This window comes from Bactrocera tryoni, chromosome 4 (assembly GCF_016617805.1).
Source record: "Bactrocera tryoni isolate S06 chromosome 4, CSIRO_BtryS06_freeze2, whole genome shotgun sequence".
NCBI lineage: Eukaryota > Metazoa > Arthropoda > Insecta > Diptera > Tephritidae > Bactrocera > Bactrocera tryoni.
The window spans coordinates 60728070-60748477 of NC_052502.1; the positions used below are offsets into that span (position 1 = coordinate 60728070).

The 20408-nt window shown below is 37.7% G+C and overlaps 2 protein-coding genes across 2 annotated transcripts in view; both read right to left on the minus strand.

Moving 5' to 3' along the window:
* Nucleotides 1-566: 566 nt before the first annotated feature.
* Nucleotides 567-1760, minus strand: LOC120775433. The gene is made up of 2 exons (XM_040105618.1): nt 1589-1760; nt 567-1504 (listed from the first exon to the last, which is right to left on the minus strand). The coding sequence occupies exons 1-2, from the start codon at nt 1740-1742 to the stop codon at nt 1137-1139; spliced, it is 522 nt and encodes a 173-aa protein (XP_039961552.1). The 5' UTR covers nt 1743-1760; the 3' UTR covers nt 567-1136.
* A 16306-nt stretch (nt 1761-18066) lies between these two features.
* LOC120775430 (nuclear pore complex protein Nup205) overlaps nt 18067-20408 on the minus strand; it is a 31429-nt gene continuing 29087 nt past the window's right edge. The window contains exons 16-17 of the mRNA XM_040105614.1: nt 19535-19705; nt 18067-18323 (exon numbers count right to left, since the gene is read on the minus strand). Coding sequence (XP_039961548.1) covers nt 18139-18323; nt 19535-19705 — 356 coding nt within the window. The 3' untranslated portion in view covers nt 18067-18138. The remainder of the gene's footprint in view (nt 18324-19534; nt 19706-20408) is intronic.

Sequence of the window (20408 nt, forward strand, 5' to 3'; positions counted from 1 at the left end):
TGAGAATTATAATTACAGTTGAACTTTCGAAACTTCGAGTTATGGCAGGGAATTTGTATGCAATTTGATTTCTATTGCTAAGTCAAGTCCAAGTTATGGAGAAGTTCGAATTATAGAAGATTGAGTTATGGAAGTTCAACTGTATTATATTTTTTAGGGGAATTGTGAATGCATGCGTATGTTTAGAAATATCTACAGTGAAATCTGTCATAAACAGACACGGACAACCAGCCTTTCTGTCCAGTTATTACAGTTTTCAGCTTAATAGATTGTACTCAATACATGTCAACAAATTATGGGATCAGTCAATATACTATTTTGAAAATTTTCAACAAACACTCATATACAGTGAAAGTTCTTATAATCGGACACCAACAGAAACGTGTTCATAAAATTTGTCCGGTTATGAGAACTGTCACTTGGTTTCGACGTGAAAGCGTAACAAAAATACTTCCTATACCATTTATAATATTATATTATTATATATTATATTATTATATATTAGTACGGATTATAATATTAGATAAAAGATGGATATAAATGTTTGTACTGTAGGGTGTTTTTTTTACTTCTATTGGAAGTATTAATGATAGAGATTTTGCGCGCGGACGTTTTTTGTAGCAAGTAAAATTTCCTACAAGTTTGTCATGTACATTTTTTCTATAGCTCTTTTCATTTACGAGATATGATAATAACATGCGAATTTCATGGAAAAGTTTCAAGGTATTAATTTCAAATTTTTGTTTTTTAACTTACAAATTTTTATGCAAATAGTAGACGAATATATATATATAGAGGATTTTCTGAAAATTTATTGATGATTTTTTCTTCAATGAGCTGTTGATGTTCTTTCACAAATGTGCGATGCACGCTCATCAGACATAATCCAGACAGTGTCTCTTCTCCCATCGTGCTCCGAAGCCAAGTTTTAACTCTCCTTAGCGTACTAAATGAACGCTCCACCGTTGCTGTAGTGCATGGTAATGTACATAATATTTTGGGAGTTTTTCGAATTGAAGGGTAAAATTCATCTGCCTGTTTGATCAATTCAACAACTTCAATTTCTCTTAATTCCATTTCTGATAAATTTTTATTTTTCCATAAATTGTACCAAAGTTTCAATTCATTGCTGACATCTAAATTGTAATGCTTTTCGAATAGTTTCGAGTTTTCAAAAACGGCTTCAATTGAACTTTTGAGCACATACAATGGATGTAACCGAGATAGCGCAAATGCTGGAGTTTTTTACGGGCAAATCTTATTTTAAACGAAGCTGTTAAGGAGTCAAGATATGGAATCACAATACAGCGTCGCCAGTACTCATCTTCGTTGTTTGATGGAGGATTGCTTTTATGTTTTTGTTTTACATCTAAACGCGGTAAAGATAGTTCTATATCTAGCGCAGTTGCAACTCTTCGCGCTTGTGCAAGGAGTTCATTCGTTACTTGCTCTGCATTGTTACGATCGTTTTCAATTACCTCAATAATTTTTTCAATATGCTCACCTATTAAACAAACAAAAAATAAGTATTCTGCAAATATTCCAACTTTACAAATATAATTTTGTTATTTCATTTGAATATGCTCACCTACTGCAATCATATCAATTGCTTTCGTTTGCAAAATATTTACTGTTGGTTCCAGTAATGCAGAATATTTTGCAATTGTCATTAGGGAAACGATAAACACCGATTTTGTCACCGCTGAATGAAGCTGGTATGCACTCTTTGCTATAGTTTCCATCTATGGATAATTTTTCCAGTCTTTCAAAAATTTCAGGAAAATTTTCAGAAAACTTTCTTACTGCCTTATATTTTTCCGACCATCTGGTTTCACACAAACGTGTATAGTAGGCGCACAGTTCCTTCGCGTGGTTGATTCGCGAAAAAAGTTTATAACGTCCTTTGTTGTTGATATGGCATTTCTTATTTCTGGAACTGCATTTGTATCATTGACAACCAGGTTCAGTTTATGGCTGAAGCAATGAAAATATTCTGCGCGGGTATATTTTCTTCTTAAAATTGCAACCTTCTTTTCCTGCCATTGCAGAACAGCCGTCGAAGCCCAACCCAACACAAGATTCTTTTAAGAGTTCATGATACACCAAAAACTTATCTATTTCTTCAGCAATGTTAGAAGCATTTTGGGCTGAGAGCTCAATAAATCCCACAAATTCTTCTCTTATTATTTCCTTTTGTTCGTCGAAAAAGCGCAAGCCAATTGAAAGCTGCTCTTTGCCGTCTTTGTCTTTTGGAGACTTGTTTGAGAATGCTTTTTGGAGAACTTGTGCATTTTTTTTTTTAAATTTGTGAATGGTCGGATCATGAATGAACCCAATACGCCTTGCACCGATTCAGGAACAGGCGGAAACAGCACACAGTACTTACACAGTGCACCAACCATGGCGCATATATATCCAACCACCCATGGTTGAATTTTCTTTGCAAAGCTTTTGCATCAGTTTTAAAATCATTAGCAGCATTTGGAACCCACGGACGAAGTAGAATCTCCTTTTTTTTCAGACAGCTGCGAAGCTCGCCCAACATAGCGGCCCACATCATTTACATGGCTTTCCTCAGTGACATCTATTTCCACAGAATAAGCTTTATTTGCTTGCGCCTCAGCAACAGGCACAGCCGATTGTGATGAACAAGCGCTCACAACAGCTTCTTCACTTCCACTGCTGCTGTCACGAACATGTTTCCTCTTAACAGAAGAGATACCTCGAAAGTAATAGCAATAGAAGACAATCAAAAGTTTATAACCCATTTATAAATGCTTACCTTTTTGAAGAAAATTTCTCATATCCATAAATTTTGCACTTGTAAACTTGTAAACATGTAAACTTACAGCCCTATTCTGAAAAAACCTCTCAACTGAGTTGAGAGGAAAAATTTGAGAGATTTCTTGTGAGACATATTTTGTGAGGATATTCTTGCTCAAACCTCTTAAGAAAAAAGCTTAAAAAAGTCACCACGTGAGGCAAAAAGCTTTTTGCTGTCAAACAGCTGTTTTAATAAAAATAAACAAACAAAAACACAAATGGATAATAAAGATATGTATGCGTCTGTGCTTGAGGGTGAAATAATCCCAATATGGGTACAATCGATTGCGCCGATTGTGCCCTTGATCCCAAATTTCTTGCAAAATCTTTAAGAGAAAATTTATTTATTTATTTAAATTTATTTTTATTTATTTATCTTACCCCTTCTTTGTATCTGAAACATCCTGCGCGCTTGAAGGGAAATAAATTTCACTGCCCTTAATATCCACAATTAATTTCGAAATAAAGTGCAGAGCTCTAGACACAGAGGGCTGGCTCATAGAGAGCATATAACTATTACCAACGCATTTTTGATAAAAGCTATGCCCGTAAAAATACAAACACGCCAGGAAACGCAGATCAAAAGGTATATTTGACTTCTGAACATCATGCGGCACCAATTCACTTATAAGTAATTTACATAGCGATTTTGGGAATCGAAATGTATTAATAAATGTTGCGTCTTGCATACTAAAAGAATCGCTTTTGTCTCGCAAAACCTTTAACACTTTCCTCCTACCGCTCGATTCCTCCTCCTCAACAATTGCCGCATATACAAATAATAGTTCCTCCATGCTAATTATAACAGTCAATTTTCAATTTTTTAAAAAATGTAAAATATTGATTTAAAACAAAACAAACACAGATGTTTTCTATTATGATGGCTGCTTTCACACGTCACAGATATTTGTGATAATAGTGAGCCCACCCCTGCACCTACCTGGCTACGTCCTTGATAATTTATTCAAAGTTGGCCACAAAGTCCTGGTTGCACGTATCGTAACATAAAGACTCTGAAACTTCGAAGCCGTGGCTTTACGAGTGACCAGAAATACGTATCAATTTGCTGCGATGAAATGCCTTTAAAGAAATGATGAAAATCGTACCTCCAGAATTGGTTCAAGTGTTTTAACACTTATGATTCAAGGAATAGGTGGGGAGCCTTGGTCTCAACCACTAGCTTACTTTTTTGGGCAAAAATCATGCAAAGAAGATATTTTAAAACAATTAGAGGTTTCACATAGTCTCATAAAGTTTTAAGTTATAACCATCCGTAACCAAAGCGGTCAGAGTTGTATTTGCGTAAACTTATTTTAGTATGCAATCCAACAACAAATTTTTAAACTAGTATAAAAATTTATGATTTTATGATTTTACGATGCCTTATGACACGTTGTGAGTACCCCAAATATGTATTTGAAGTTGTGACACAACTTCAGGGGATAGGTCTTCGCCTCTGAAATTTCCACCCCAAATTTTGAGCATTGTCCTCGGGTTGTTAGAGTGACAGAAGACAGACCATTTTTTATAGTGAATGGAGAGGAAATCGAATTTTTTACGATTCTCCGAAATTGTTTGCAAAATAGCAAGAACTTAGTTAGTTTTAATGGACGCCTTGTGAAATGGAGTGTCCATCAACAAGACGCTCAACAAAGTATTAGGTGTGTGCCTAAGATAACTTCGGCTCATCTAAGGCCCTCAACTTTTAAAAAAATGAGTGTGCATTTAGCTACACAGGTTTTCAGCAACACGGTTGCTAGTGCAATGTTCGCATTATATAGCTCCGGGAAATTGAATATTTCACAGTTTCCAACTTTCCTTGATGCCGCCGAATTTGTTTTTTTTTATACTCTCGCAACAAAGTTGCTAAGGAGAGTATTATAGTTTTGTTCACATAACGGTTGTTTGTAAGTCCTCAAACTAAAAGTGTCAGATATAGGGTTATATATACCAAAGGGATCAGGGTGACGAGTAGAGTTGAAATCCGGATGTCTGTCTGTCCGCCCGTCCGCCCCTGCAAGCTGTAACTTGAGTAAAAATTGAGATATCATGATGAAACTTAGTACACTTGGTACTTGGCTCCATAAGAAGGTTAAGTTCGAAGATGGGCAAAATCGGCCCACTGCCACGCCCACAAAATGGCGGAAATCGAAAACCTATAATGTGTCATAACTAAGCCATAAATAAAGATATTAAAGTGAAATTTAGCACAAAGGATCGCATTAAGGAGGGACATATGTTGTCGTAATTTTTTTGGAAAAGAGGCCGTGGCCCCGCCCCCTACTAAGTTTTTTCTACATATCTCAGAAACTACTATAGCTATGTCAACCAAACTCTATAGAGTCGTTTCCTTTAGGCATCTCCATATACAGTTCAAAAATGGAAGAAATCAGATAGTAACCACGCCCACCTCCCATACAAAGGTTATGTTGAAAATCACTAAAAGTGCGTTAACCGACTAACAAAAAACGTCAGAAACACTAAATTTTATGGAAGAAATGGCAGAAGGAAGCTGCACCCAGGCTTTTTTTTAAATTGAAAATGGGCGTGGCGTCGCCCACTTATGGACCAAAAACCATATCTCAGGAACTACTAGACCGATTTCAATGAAATTTGGTACATAATATTTTCTTAACACCCTGATGACATGTACGAAATATGGGTGAAATCGGTTCACAACCACGCCTTCTTCCAATATAACGCTATTTTGAATTCCATCTGATGCCTTCTCTGTATAATATATACATTAGGAACCAATGATTATAGCGGAATAAAACTTTACACAAATACGATATTTGAAAAATATGTAAATGGGGGATAATGCAATTTTGATTATCACTTTATCACGCGAGAGTATAAAATGTTCGGTGACACCCGAACTTAGCCCTTCCTTACTTGTTTATAAAATTTTTAATATATTTAATAGTAGTAGACTTGGAGCACTACGAAAATTTAATGATCCTTTTTTCGGTAGTACGGAACAAATTAACTTTCTCAAAATTTTTTAAGTCCTTGAAAGTCAATGATAGTATAGGTCATGACATCACATTTTCATTTATTAAGGGATGACTTCTACACATAAAAGGTTTACAATATTTGTTGAAGATCTTGTCCACCAAAGGATTCGATAAATGTGGACAAGAAATCTTTGTCAAGACAGACTTGAGCATTATTTCGGACAGATTCGTAGGGAGGAAATAACGTGAGAACTACTCCGTACATGTTCTCATGTCTTTTCCGAAAATCCTAGGGCCTTAGGACCGTTAATTATGTGAATAACGGAACTTTCGAACCTTTGCCTAGGGAAGCTCTAGTTCTAGCGCCCTTCAAAGCGTTTGCAACGACGCTTTGGTTAATGATATTTCTTGGTAAACTTTTCAAGTCCGCCCTTAGAACGACTTCAAAATATTGAAATTGCGGAAATTGATTTGAACGAAAGTTTTTTCTGAAGCAAAATTCTTTTGTTTATTTTTGCGGTTATATGTATTCAAAGTTTTTAAAACTTCTTAATTGTATGAGTCCGATACCCCCTTTTTGAAGAAGAAACTGATTCTCGTTTTCTTTTCTCCATGGTAAAAGAATATATTCAGACTCTACTTCCTCGAAAAATTAGAGGAAATATTTTGCGACAATTTCGATTCTTGCTGTCGCGCGGGGTTTCAAAATGTTTATTTGAATAAATGTGACCAGACGTTCTTAAATGTCTTTTCATAAGGATAAGAATGTATTTTTCAACTAAAATTTTTATCAAACAGACAAGCACAACTGCTTTCAAGCATGTGAAATTTGTATGTGTTGCACACATGTAAAATTTTCTAAAGTCCTTTTTCCGGGTGTTTGTCTGAAAAAATCGTCTTTGGTTGTCCGAGTTAAAATTTATTGACATAATTTAATTTTGATATTTAGAAAGTGCTCAATTAAATATTACGACAGAAATGCACATTCATATATTCTTGCTATTCCATACATTCCGCACTTTTTATTGATAGGACCCACTCTATATCATTTGGAATTTTTCAGGCTTTTTGTTAGATCTCCACTGTTGGTATACATATATATGTGCACAAGTATTTTTTTACAAATGAATTTTTATTTTTTTTTTTTAAATTTATTTACTGATGTTTAAAAGAGTTAAGCATCCACCCCCTCTACTCGGTAAAACTGGCGCATCCTAATGCTACATCGCAATTCACCACAGCTGATGACACTACAGCACAACTCAACACATCTGTACGCCAACCCACTCAACAAAAAGGATGAGCAACGGGAAAGCAGGCACAATTCGTCCTAAACAATTCGACAGCTCAATTCGTATACATATTCGCTTTCAACATTCGTCAGCTACCTTCGTTCCTTTTATAAAGGCTTTTTCGATCATACGCGGCGCTACGATCCCTCATCGGTCCGGTGTGCTACTTACATCCACCCCGCTCCGGACACCTACATACATTCGTCGTCCACATACAAATAATTTATAATTTTGTATAAGAATTTAATAACAATAATAATGATTGTGAACACATTAAATTACTATATATTAAATGATTGTAATTTTTAACCTGTGTGCATTTTTTATTACATATGTAATTGTTAAAGTGATTAACACCTTTGTATGCAAATTTGGGCAGCAAAGTAAACAACTGTAAATAGTTGTTATTTAGTTTTAAGGTATATAGGTGCAAATAGGCCTCCGGGGGAACCGAGCACCCAAAAAAATCGGTAATGCGCCTAGTTGCATACCTGATGGTGGTGTGGAAAATGCAATATAGGCACAAAAATATGTAAAAAAAACAATAAATAAAATCTACCGAAATAAAACATTTAGTTATAATTTATTTTTATTTGGGCTTCAAATTATAAATATTTTTGGTGATAAGCACTGTACAACTGCAGTCTTCTCATCATCGTAAAGGTACCATGTACATATATTAGAACATTTTTGATACTCAACATTTACTATAAGCCTAGGGCCTTTGTCCACGAACACGTTCCGAATCATAAGACGTAATCAGAAGAATTATTTTTCTGTGCATCGGTAGAAATAGGGGCCCGCCCCTTTTTCTGTTTACAAATGTTTACAAATTAAAAAATGCGGACACAATAAAATATTTTTGATATATCGGCATTTTGGATTGTCGGTACTATGACTTTTCATATTCTGATTTGTCGCTGTTTTATTTAGCTGCATATACTTATGAATATTGTCAGAATTTTGATGGGTCGGCATCTTGAGCTTCGGTATTTTAAGTCTATCCTCATACGTTTAGGTTTATGCAGCTTGCAGATTAAAATAACTATAAATCAGTGGTCGGCATTTCTTAGCACAATTGTGCAAACTAACTTCACACGTACGCTTACGCTCTATCGTTCAGTCGTTGTCGAGCCAGCAACGAATTAACATCACGCAGTATTATAGCGCAAAACCAAATATGCCTTGCGAGAAATATTTTATGATTCTAAATGCCTTTGGTACCATGCAATGCCTTTTATGTTCCAAGTCTTTTAAAGATAATAGGGAATATATCCTTAAAAGACATTTTTATTAATTTTCATTATACTATTAATTATTTAGATTAGATGCTTAATTTCAATTCCAATTTCTCACTGGGCTACTTTTTTTTCGTGCTCACCAACACAGTGACAGATCCTCTCATGCCGACCACTGCTATAAATACAAACAAATTGTCTTCAAAAATAGTGTTAAGACGTGCCGCCTCGCGAAAGGCAATCCGTTTCAGTTTAAAGAGAATTTAATTATTCAAATTTAATTATTTAAATTGTAAAGTTTAAAGTGAGCGTTGTATTATCGCAATTATGCTATTTATAAATAAAGAATTTAAAAGTGGAAATAAGTGTAACTAAAATAAGTGATTCGTTATTCTAAATTTCTATATAAATGTGGGGGGTTTTAATTTAAGTGTCTAAAAATTTTTATTTTGTCCGATCTGGCTACTATGGTAAATGTTTTAAGAAAATTTTGAAAACTAGCACCCCTCCTGGTAGTAGCACGCCACCACCACCGATGTTGTCATCGCTTTTCGACTACCCTGGCGGCAGAAAAAAATCCTTAACTCTTGATGGATATGGGCTTTTCCGGTAATGCAGAAAATACTAGCGACTCTGCGCAATTTGCTTTGCTGACTTTATGCTGGTTGATGATACCTTAACAAATCTGTTAAAAACTGAAAATTTAAAATTTGTATTTTCAAACAAAAAAATGCACGAAATATTCCCTATTAAAATTCTCACTGGGACGATGGAGTCATATGTAGAAGTTCACGCAAGTGAGGAAAGTTCTCTGATCGCCATTCACTTGGGAGTGGCCAGAAACGATTCTTTTACACATGGCTCAAGCAGCTCACTACTTCCGGTCTTTAACCAAGTATCCTCTGGGTAGCCTAAGAATATCCGTTCGAAGGCGAGCTAATGTGAGAAGGCGAAACATTCCCTACATAGGGTTGTGCGCTGGGTTTGGGACCCGGCACGTAAAAAATAATACCAATGAAAAAGTTGAAACAGCCTCGGATGAGAGACCCCCCTTTTGATGACGACCATGGCAAACGGAATAAGGACTACGATTTGAGGGCATGCACCTGGAATGCCCGGACCCTTAATTGGGAAGGTGCCGCTGCCCAGCTGGTTGATGTCCTCGTTAGAGTGAAGGCTGACAGCACCGCCGTCCAAGAAATGCGATGGACGGGACAAGGACTGAGGCGAGCCTTGCGGCATTTGCTACAGTGGCCATATAAAGGAGCGCAAGTATGGTGTGGGATTCGTGGTGGAAGGGGACTCCGTCTCCGTGTACTATCATTCACTCCAGTGGATGAACGTCTAGCCACAATCCGCATCAAAGCGAGGTTCTTCAACATATCGCTGATTTGCGCCCACGCTCGAAGCTCATCTGTGAGAGCTGTCCTTGCCACGGTGTCAAAATCGTGCTTGGCGACTTTAACGATAGGGTGGGTAAGGAAGGTATCTTTGGCGCAACACTCGGTAAATTCAGCCTTCAAGAGGAAACATCCCCAAATGGGCTGAATCTGATCTACTTCGCCGATGATGCTCGAAAATTCTTTGAAAAGATGCGGCGACTAACAGAAGGTTTCAAGACCATAGCATACTCTTGTAGAACCCCCAGAGGTGATCAAGTGACTGACTAAAATTATGGAGGGAACACTTCTCCAGCTTGCTGAATGGTAGGGAAAGTATAACATCAGAAGAAGGCGAACCCGATCCCCTAATCGATTACGATGGAGCAGACGTTCCATTGCACGTCCATGAAGAAGTTTGAATAGCAATTACCCGTCTGAAAAACAACAAACAAAACAACAAGCAAAACTGATAAGGAGCATGCATCCGATGCTTTGTGGAATATGGTCGGACGAAAGCATGCCCAAAGATTGGAATTCAAGTGTGCTCTGCCCAATCCACAAAAAGGGAGACCCCACAATCTGCGCCAACTACCTTGAGATAAACCCCCTCAACATCGCGTATAAGGTATTGGACCTTATCAGTGTGGCTTTAGACCTGGCAAATCAACAACCGACCAGAAATTCACCACGCGCCAAATTTTGGAAAAGACCCGTGAAAGGACACACACCACTTCTTCGTCGATTTCAAATCTGCTTTCGACAGCACGAAAAGGAGCTGCCTTTATGCCGCGATGTCTGAATTTTGTATCGCCGTAAAACTAATATGGCTGTGTAAACTGACGTTGAGCAACACAAAATGCTCTGTCAGAATCGGGAACCAGATTAACCATGCGCCTAATCTTGGAAAAGGCCCGTGAAAAGAGAATCGACACTCATTTCGATCCGTCAGGATCGGGAAGGACTTCTCCGAGCCATTGGATACCAAATGAGGATTCGTGTGACTTCCTCAACTTACTACTGGGGAAAATAATTGGAGCAGCAGTACTAAACCGAGAAAGTATACAACTGTTGGCGTATACTGAAGATATTGATATCATTGGCATTAACAACCGCGCCGTTAGTTCTGCTTTCTCCAGAATGGATGAGGCAAAGCAAATGGGTCTGGTGGTGAACGAGGGCAAGACGGAGATATTTCGTCATCAAACAAACAGGTCTCGCACTCGCGACTAGGCACCCACTTCACTGTTGACAGTCATAACTTCGAAGTTGTAGATAATTTCTTCTATCTTGGAACCAGAATCAACACCAACAGAATATCTCTTGCCAACAGGTGCTACTTCAGACTAAGTAGGCAATTGAGAAGTAAGGTCCTCTCTCGACGAACAAAAACCAAATTCTATAAGTCACTCATAATTCCCGTCCTGCTATATGGTGCAGAGTCATGGGCAACATCTGATGAGTTGACTTTGCGAGTTTTCAAGAGAAAAGTTCTGCGAAAAATGTATGGTCCTTTGCGCGTTGGCGACACCGAATATCGTATTCGTTGTAACGATGAGCTGTATGAGATATACGACATTGACATAGTTCAGCGAATTAAATGACAGCGGCTACGCTTGTTGGGTTATGTCATCCGAATGGACGAAAACACTACAGCTTCAGAGAGAAGTATTCGACGCAGTACCCGCCGGGGGAAGACCTCCACTCCCTTAGAAGGACCAGATGGAGAAGAACCTGGTTTCGCTTTGAATTTCCAATTGGCGGCACCTTGCGAAAAGAAGAAACGATAGGCGCGCTGTTGTTAACTCGGCTATAACCGTGTAAACTTAAGCCGAAAGCCCCAGTAGCTAGTGCTTCTTTCCAATCAAAATGTAAAATAATAATTGTATTACTATTTTACATCTAATAATAATAACCGTGTAATTCTCACTGATAGTTTGAATACCAAAAATTATTTCTATTAGAAAACTACAACAGGAGAATGATTCGTATAAAAATAAGAAATTTATTAATTGCATATAGCTTTAAATTCAAACGGCGGTATCTTATAAGTGGAGCACTTGACGCAATCTCTTCTTCGTCTATCTCAAAGTGTATTCAACAAAGTAAAATAAGTATATGACATTTAATTTTTCTTTACTTTTTTTTAATACATATGTACATATATATCGTCGTTGATTTAACCAATAAATTTAACACAAAAAATCAAATTCAAAATTTCAAAGAAAAAACAATATTAATAACAATAAAAAACCGAATACTTGCTACTTGTGCAAAACAATTCATGGAAATAATATTTTGTGTTCGAACTGAAAACTGCAACGAGAGGAATGTGAAAAACTATGGGGCGTGCAACTTAATTTGTCATGCAGAATATGTGGGCTGGGTCACTGTGCCTGTTTTGCTTGAAGACTTAATTTGTCGATTTTAAGATGTTCTCAAAAATGGGGACTGTTTCTAATCACAACCTGGCGGATTTTGAGAAAGGATTTTGGATTGCATTCGTATAAAATTGTTCTCACTCAGCCATTGGACCACCGTAGACGACTTGATTTAGTGGAAAAAGTATTCGAAAATTGGGTTCATCGAATTCGTTCCTGCAAAAGTCATGAAGGCCATTTGGATGCTGTTATATTCAGAACTTAATTTTATCAACTGTACTTCACGCTAAGTCACAAAATATTGTCTCTAATTTGCGGCCTGATAGTTAGCAGGTCACAAAACTAAAAATAACTCTTCTTTGCCATTTTGAATATACTGAATAGAGATCATCATAGATATTAATCGATTGTCGTTTTTTTATATTTTGTAAGCAACTCTAACACGAAAAAGTTAAAATTGGTAATTATGCATTTTGACTGTGATATAGAAAATTTAATATTTGTTATCGCATATTTATTTTCATTCCAGTTTATATATTATACTTCTCTAAATAACGAAGTGTAATAGCTACTTAAACCTGTTCGTTTTGAATTGAGAGATTTTTGTGCAAAATCGTCTCAAGTCACGAAATTTGTCTCTAATTTAAAATTACAAAAAATGTAGACTTGTGACTGTATCACAGTACAGAATTCCGGTATTTATACGGCTTCAGATTGGTCAAAATCAATAAATCAATTGCATTGACATTTAAACTAATTACAGATGGTTTCTATATAATTTTTCAGAAGTCGTCAGTTTTCCGCGTTTTGGCGCGAATTTCTAACAGACATTTTTATCGAACTTTTAATTTTGATAAAGACGTCATATTTGCTATTTTCGAACTGATGGGGTTCGAAAAGCCCCAATTAACATTATTTTTGCATTAAACACAAAAACTGATTTATCTTATCACCAAAATGTACATATAGGTATCCGATAAAGCAATTGCAACTAGAGCGAAGTTGTCGAGTTTGTTTTTATTACAACTCCGATTTATTTCGAATTATTTTTTGTTTCAAATGTATAGCAACCCGTCGCGACAGAACAATTGTAACTCTGCCATATAACCGTAAAACACTTTATTTTCCTAATTGAACTGAGTTTGTGTTTATTGAAACATTTCTTCTTCTTCTTCAATTGGATATTCCAAGCGAAGCCAGGTTCTTCTCCACTTGGTCCTTCCAACGGAGTAGAGGTCTTCCTCTTCCTCTGCTTCCCCCGGCGGTACTGCGTCAAATACTTTCAGAGCTGGAGTGTTTTCGTCCATCCGGACATGACCTAGCCAGCGTAGCCGCTGTCTTTTAATTCGCTGAACTATGACAATGTCGTCGTATATCTCGTACAGCTCATCGTTACATCGAATGCAATATTCGCCGTGGCCAATGCGCAAAGGACCATAAATCTTTCGCAGAACCTCTCTCTCGAAAACTCGTAACGTCGACTCATCGGTTGTTGTCATCGTCTAAGCCTCTGCACCATATAGCAGGACGGGGATTATGAGCGACTTATAGAGTTTGGCTTTTGTTCGTCGAGAGAGGACTTTACTTTTCAATTGCCTACCTAGTCCGAAGTAGCACCTGTTGGCAAGAGCAATCCTGCGTTGGATTTCCAGGCTGACATTGTTAGTGGTGTTAATACTGGTTCCTAAATAGACGAAATTATCTACAACTTGAAAGTTATGACTGTCAACAGTGACGTGAGAGCCAAGTCGCGAGTGCGACGACTGTTTGTTTGATGACAGGAGATATTTCGTCTTGCCCTCGTTCACTGCCAGACCCATTTTCTGTGCTTCCTTGTCCAGCCTGGAGAAAGCAGAACTAACGGCGCGGGTGTTGAGGCCGATGACATCAATATCATCGGCATACGCCAGCAGCTGCACACTCTTATAGAAGATGGTACCTTCTCTATTGAGTTCTGCAGCTCGAACTATTTTCTCCAGAAGCAGGTTGAAAAAGTCGCACGATAGGGAGTCGCCTTGTCTGAAACCTCGTTTGGTATCGAACGGCTCGGAGAGTTCCTTCCCGATCCTGACAGAGCTTTTCGTGTTGCTCAACGTCAGTTTACACAGCCGTATTAGTTTTGCGGGGATACCAAATTCAGATATGGCGGCATAAGGCAGCTCCTTTTCGTGCTGCCGAAAGCAGCTTGGAAATCGACGAAGAGGTGGTGTGTGTCGATTCTCCTTTCACGGGTCTTTTCCAAGATTTGGCGCATGGTGAATATCTGGTTGGTTATTGATTTTCCAGGTCTAAAGCCACACTGATAAGGTCCAATCAGTTTGTTGACGGTGGGCTTTAATCTTTCACACAATACGCTCGATAGAACCTATATGCGATGTTGAGGAGGCTAATCCCACGGTAGTTGGCGCAGATTGTGGGGTCTCCTTTTTTATGGATTGGGCATAGCACACTTAAATTCCAATCGTTGGGCATGCTTTCGTCCGACCATATTTTACAAAGTTTCAGTGCATCGCCGCCGTGTTTGAATAGCTCGGCCGGCAATCCGTCGGCCCCTGCCGCTTTGTTGTTCTTCAGGCGGGCAGTTGCTATTCGAACTTCTTCATGGTCGGGCAATGGAATGTCTGCTCCATCCTCATCGATTGGGAAATAGAGTTCGCCTTCTCCTGGTGTTGTACTTTCACTGCCATTCAGCAGGGTGGAGAAGTGTTTCCTCCATAATTTTAGTATGCTCTGGGCATCGGTGACTAGATCACCTTTGGGGGTTCTACAAGAGTATGCTCCGGTTTTGAAACCTTCTGTAAGCCGCCGCATTTTTTCGTAGAATTTTCGAGCATTACCCTTGTCGGCCAGCTCATCAAGCTCTTCGTACTCACGCATTTCGGCCTCTTTCTTTTTCTGTCTGCAGATGCGTCTCGCTTCCCTCTTCGAACTCTCGGTATCTATCCCATCCCGCGAGTGTTGTGGTCGATCGTAACGTTGCGAGGTAGGCAGTCTGTTTTCTTTCCGCTGCGACACGTCACTCCTCGTCGTACCAGCTGTTCTTTTACACTTTCCGAAAACTAATAGTTTCGGATGCAGCTGTACGTAAGGAGTTTGAAATGCCGTCCCACAGTTCCCTTATACCGAGTTGTTGACGAGTGCTCTCAGAGAGCAGGAGTGCAAGCCGAGTAGTAAATCGTTCAGCTGTCTGTTGTGATTGCAGCTTTTCGACGTCGAACCTTCCTTGTGTTTGTTGACGTGCCTTTTTTGCTGCACAGAGGCGGGTGCGAATCTTGGCTGCAACAAGATAGTGGTCCGAGTCGATGTTAGGACCTCGGAGCTTACGCACGTCTAGAACACTGGAGACGTGTCTTCCGTCTATCAAAACATGATCGATCTGGTTGGTGGCCTTTCGATCCGGAGACAGCCAGGTAGCTTGATGTGTCTTTTTGTGCTGGAATCTAGTACTACAAATAACCATATTTTGGGCCCCGGCGAAGTGAATCAGCCTCAACCCATTTGGGGATGTTTCGTCGTGGAGGCTGAATTTACCGGCCGTAGTGCCAAAGATACCTTCTTTGCCCACTCTGGCGTTAAAGTCGCCAAGCACGATTTTGACATCGTGGCGGGGGCAGCTCTCATAAGCGCGTTCCAAGCGCTCATAGAAGGCACCTTTGGTCACATCTCCTTCTCTTCCGTCGGGGCGTGGGCGCAAATCAGCGATATGTTGAAGAACCTCGCTTTGATGCGGATTGTGGCTAGACGTTCATTCACCGGAGTGAATGATAGTACTCGGCGACGGAGTCTCTCTCCCACCACGAATCCAACACCAAACTTGCGCTCCTTCATATGGCCACTGTAGTAAATGTCACAAGGACCTATTCGTCTCTGTGTCTTGTCCCGTCCATCGCATTTCTTGGACGGCGGTGATGACAGCCTTTATTTTTGGAGGACATCAACCAGCTGGGCAGCGGCACCTTCCAAATTAAGGGTCCGGACATTCCAGGTGCATGCCCTTATATCGTAGTCCTTATTTCATTTGCCATGGTCGTCATCAAAAGGGGTGTCTCTCATCCGAGGCAGTTGGTAATCTTTCATTGGGGGGACTTTTTACGTGGCGGGTCCCAAGTCCAGCGCACAACCCTACGTAGGGGATGTTTCACCTACGGATGTTCTTAGGCTACCCAGAGGATACTTGGTTAAAGACCGGAAGTTGTGAGCTGCTTAAGCCATGTGTAAAAGAATCGTTTGTGGCCACTCCCAAGTGAATGGCGATCAGAGAACTTTCCTCACTTGCGTGAACTTCTACACATGTCTCCATCCTCCGAAATTGAAACATTTACTTAGCATAATTTTTACGTTGAATTTTTTTCCAAGCCCCGTTTTTATTTGATGATCCTCTTCTATCCCACCAATCATTTCGAGCTATATTAGTAACAAAACGGTCGAAATAGTGCATCGTGGAGGCCGATATGGAGAAACCGCTTATTAGCAAACATAACCAACTAAGACGATTGCAGTTCGATTAAGATTATATAGAATGGCCTAATAGCAAAAAAAACTGTTAGTTTCTGTGATGAGTCCAAATTTAATTTGGTATAAAGTATTGACGTGAGCATGCAAAGGTCCTAAAATCTTGATTCCTGAGGAACAAAGTGGACCTTAACTCCATAGAAAATTTTGGTAATGTGGCAAATGCTGCTCTGTTTTTTCTGGAGAAATTTTCTCCAAACGATAGTGGATAATCTTATAACGTCAATACGGCGGTAATACAAAGCACTTATTGAAAGTAATGGCTTTGCCACAAAATACTAAGTTTTATTCCACTTTATTTTTACAAATGTACCTATTTTTTTGAGTTGAAATTGGTTTGTTTTATTGAATTTAGATGTTAAATGATTGTTTCTAATCAAAATCCAATATTTAAAATAAAATTAAAATAGTAGGTCTCCGTAAATTACGGTTTTTGTAATCAGCAGTATTTTCATTATCATATTTCAGGTACAAATGTGTTTTTTGTACATTAAAGCGGGTCCATCACTTCTAACTAAATGTACATTGTTTTCGTTTGTTCATAGTACTTCCGCAATTTTTTGAATTGTCAAGCCATTCCATTGGACATAAGCTTTAGCGAACTCGATGCGGCAGCTTCGATGGCACTGTGTCCACTTCGACACTATACGAACTGTTCTTCCATGAAGTTTATTTTCTACCAGAATTGCAGTAACTGATTGATCCCACAATATAATTCTCATGAAATTTCCATCTGCGCTGGTAGTTTTTTTGTGATAATAGAGTTTGGTGGCCAAATGTGGAAGTTCATCTCAATAAGTCTTGCAATTGCCGAATACCTCAATTTTCATTTGTTTACTATTTCTCACTCTTCCGTGTTGCATTATTTCGCACTTCCTAAAGTGTGAAATTATATCGTCACCTGAAATGCAAAATAACGTAACAACATTTTCGGAAATTTACAGTGGCATGAATGAAACACGAAATAAAATGGAACATGAGTGAAACAAAATTTTAATATTGGTTAAAACTGGTTTATATCTGACCGCAGAACCTGAAAATGTTGAACATATGTAATATTATATATGTAATTTGAAGTAGTGAAGCGTAATTAAGAAGACACTCAATTTCGAATTTTTTGATGATACGTTATTTTGCGTTTCAGGTGACGATATGTACTTAAGCTATTAAATTTTCTTTACTTCATTTCAATTAAAACGATAGAAATAACAAATAAATTTGGCCATACTCTACAGTAAATAATCGATTTTTCTTCTGTTCTTATTTTATTGTACGCTTCACCGTCAGTCGAGGAATTCTCAAAAAGGTTTAGCTGCGGAGGTGAAAACCAAATTTTTGCACATAAAATACACCCTCATATTCAAACAAAAAATTAAAAAAAAACTATACCGCTGAACAATAATTTTAATCGAATATTACTGGTACTGGTTCCTATTTTTTTGTTCGACAATGTAGTTATTATAATATTACTGAAGTACACATTATTTGTATTTAATTTTCAGTCATTTATTTTTATATTCTCACGTACGTGCTTATAATTAGTACAAAACCTTACTTTAAACACCTGGAAGGAGCTGAATTAATGACTTTATCCGTCGTACTAATGTGCAATTAAAGTAATTCGCAGAATCCGAACCAGAAGCCGATGAGAGATGGTTGCAAAATGTCTCATTGAACACTGAAATCATATTCTGCTTCAATAAGCCGAAATCCTCAATGGTTGTGGCATTCGGAAGATATTCTGTAAATGTGTAAATTTATTATTACAATTTTGCTCAAGAGTTTTTTGTGATTATATTTTATAGTGAAAATCGGTAAACGAGATTTCGCCCATATATGTATAAGCTCGATATTATTCCTAGCTCTTTTTATTTTTCCAACAGATATTTCAAACAAAAAATTGCATAGATATCAAACCTACTACGATCTTATATTAAACTATTTTTCAACAAATGTTAAATGTCTTTAAACAATTTTCGAGGTATCTTTAACTTTTACACCCTGGACGGAGTATATTAAGTAATAATAGGTTGTCAAAAAAGTATTTTCGCTAGTTGGCGCTGAAAGCGCGTAGTTCTAGTTTTATTCGTCGCATCGGGTCATGCTATACCTTTTTGGAAAGCTTATTTCATGCGCTAACACGTGTTTGATTGATTGTCGTTTCTTTTAAGTCGTTCGTGAGTTATAGCGTCGCAAACATGGAACAAATAATGAGAAAATACGGCATATTTTACAGTACTACTACGATAAAGGCAAAAATGCATCTCAAGCCGCCAATAAAATTTGTGCAGTTTTTGGACCCGATACAGTTTCCATTTCCACCGCACAACGATGGTTTCAACGTTTTCATTCTGGTGTAGAGGTGGTCGAAGATGCGCCACACCCCGGAAGGCCTGTCGTCGAAAATTGCGATAAAATCGCTGAATTGGTCGAAAGAGACCGGCATAGTAGCAGCCGTAGCATCGGTCAAGAGATGGGCATGAGTCATCAAAAACTCATTTCAATTTCAATAAAAAAAAAAATCAATAAAAATACCGCAAGTCTTTTTTGAAAACCCATTATATAAATGATCAGTGTGATGAGCTGAATTGATTTAGCCATGTCCGTTTGTCTGTATCGCGAATTGTTTTTGAATATTGTGCTGAAATTTTGCATACGAACCGAACGATCAAAGTAAAGTTCCGGTATGGAAAACTGTTTTTATTTGACAAGATATCTTCAAAAAATTTTATCTAAAGAAACATTTCAATCTTCGAATAAATTTTCCAGTTCGAACCATTATATCAAATAGGTGCCATACAAACAGAACGGTCAAAATCAAATTCTGAAACTTTTTATTTGTGAAGGGTATTTTAGCTACTGAAGTTATCATTTTTCTTGTTGCGATCTACTTTTGAAAAATTCAAGTTAGAGAGAAAATATATATAGTATATTATTATGTGTTATCATTACCTTCAATGGTAAGTGCTAAACCCTGTCCAGTTGCACTAGCAGTCGATCTCACGTAAAAGTCCAAGTGTAACCACAATAAATACAAAGTTTGTTCGATGATAAAAACGTATAACGAAAGCTCCTTTTGTCTGTTTTCATACTGTTTAGCCCACTCGATATTGGAGAGACGAGCTGAAATAAAAAAAATATGCAAAATTTTTTATAATTTATAAATTAAGCGTTAAATAATATAAATTTACAAACAAATAAATATGAACGTAGGATAGTAAAACGAGTTCATAAATACAACTCATAAAGTCTTGGATTAGTAGAATACAAACTACACCACGATTCATTTAAATAGATACATACATATGGTCCGTATCCAGCTCGTAAGTAATTGCTCAAAAAAAGTACAATATTTCTTCAAGTAATTTTGACAGCTGGTTACGCATTATGAATGATTCACATTAGAAGAGCAAGAGAGAGTAAATAAAGAAAATAAACTTTGTGTGTAATATGTATGTATGTGTGTAATAACATTTCCATTGCGATTTAAGGATTGTCGTTTTATACAACATTTCAAAAGTAACTATACTTCATAATATTGATTTCAACTTATTTAGGATGACGAGTGATTACTTTGAATTTCCTTCAAGAAACAATTCTTGATTAAACTTCGCAAAACCAGGATTGCCAAATACGCATTTTATTGAAAAAATTTATTACAAATTAATACTAGATTTCTTTAGAGCTGCATACTAGCACAAGAAAATTTACCGCAGGAAAAAATTGCATAGAAATTGCAGGAAATTTTCTTGACCGTTTCTTAAGCGTTTTTTTGTATGAAGTTTTCACATTTCTTGAGAGCTGGATACTATGCTATACTACATGT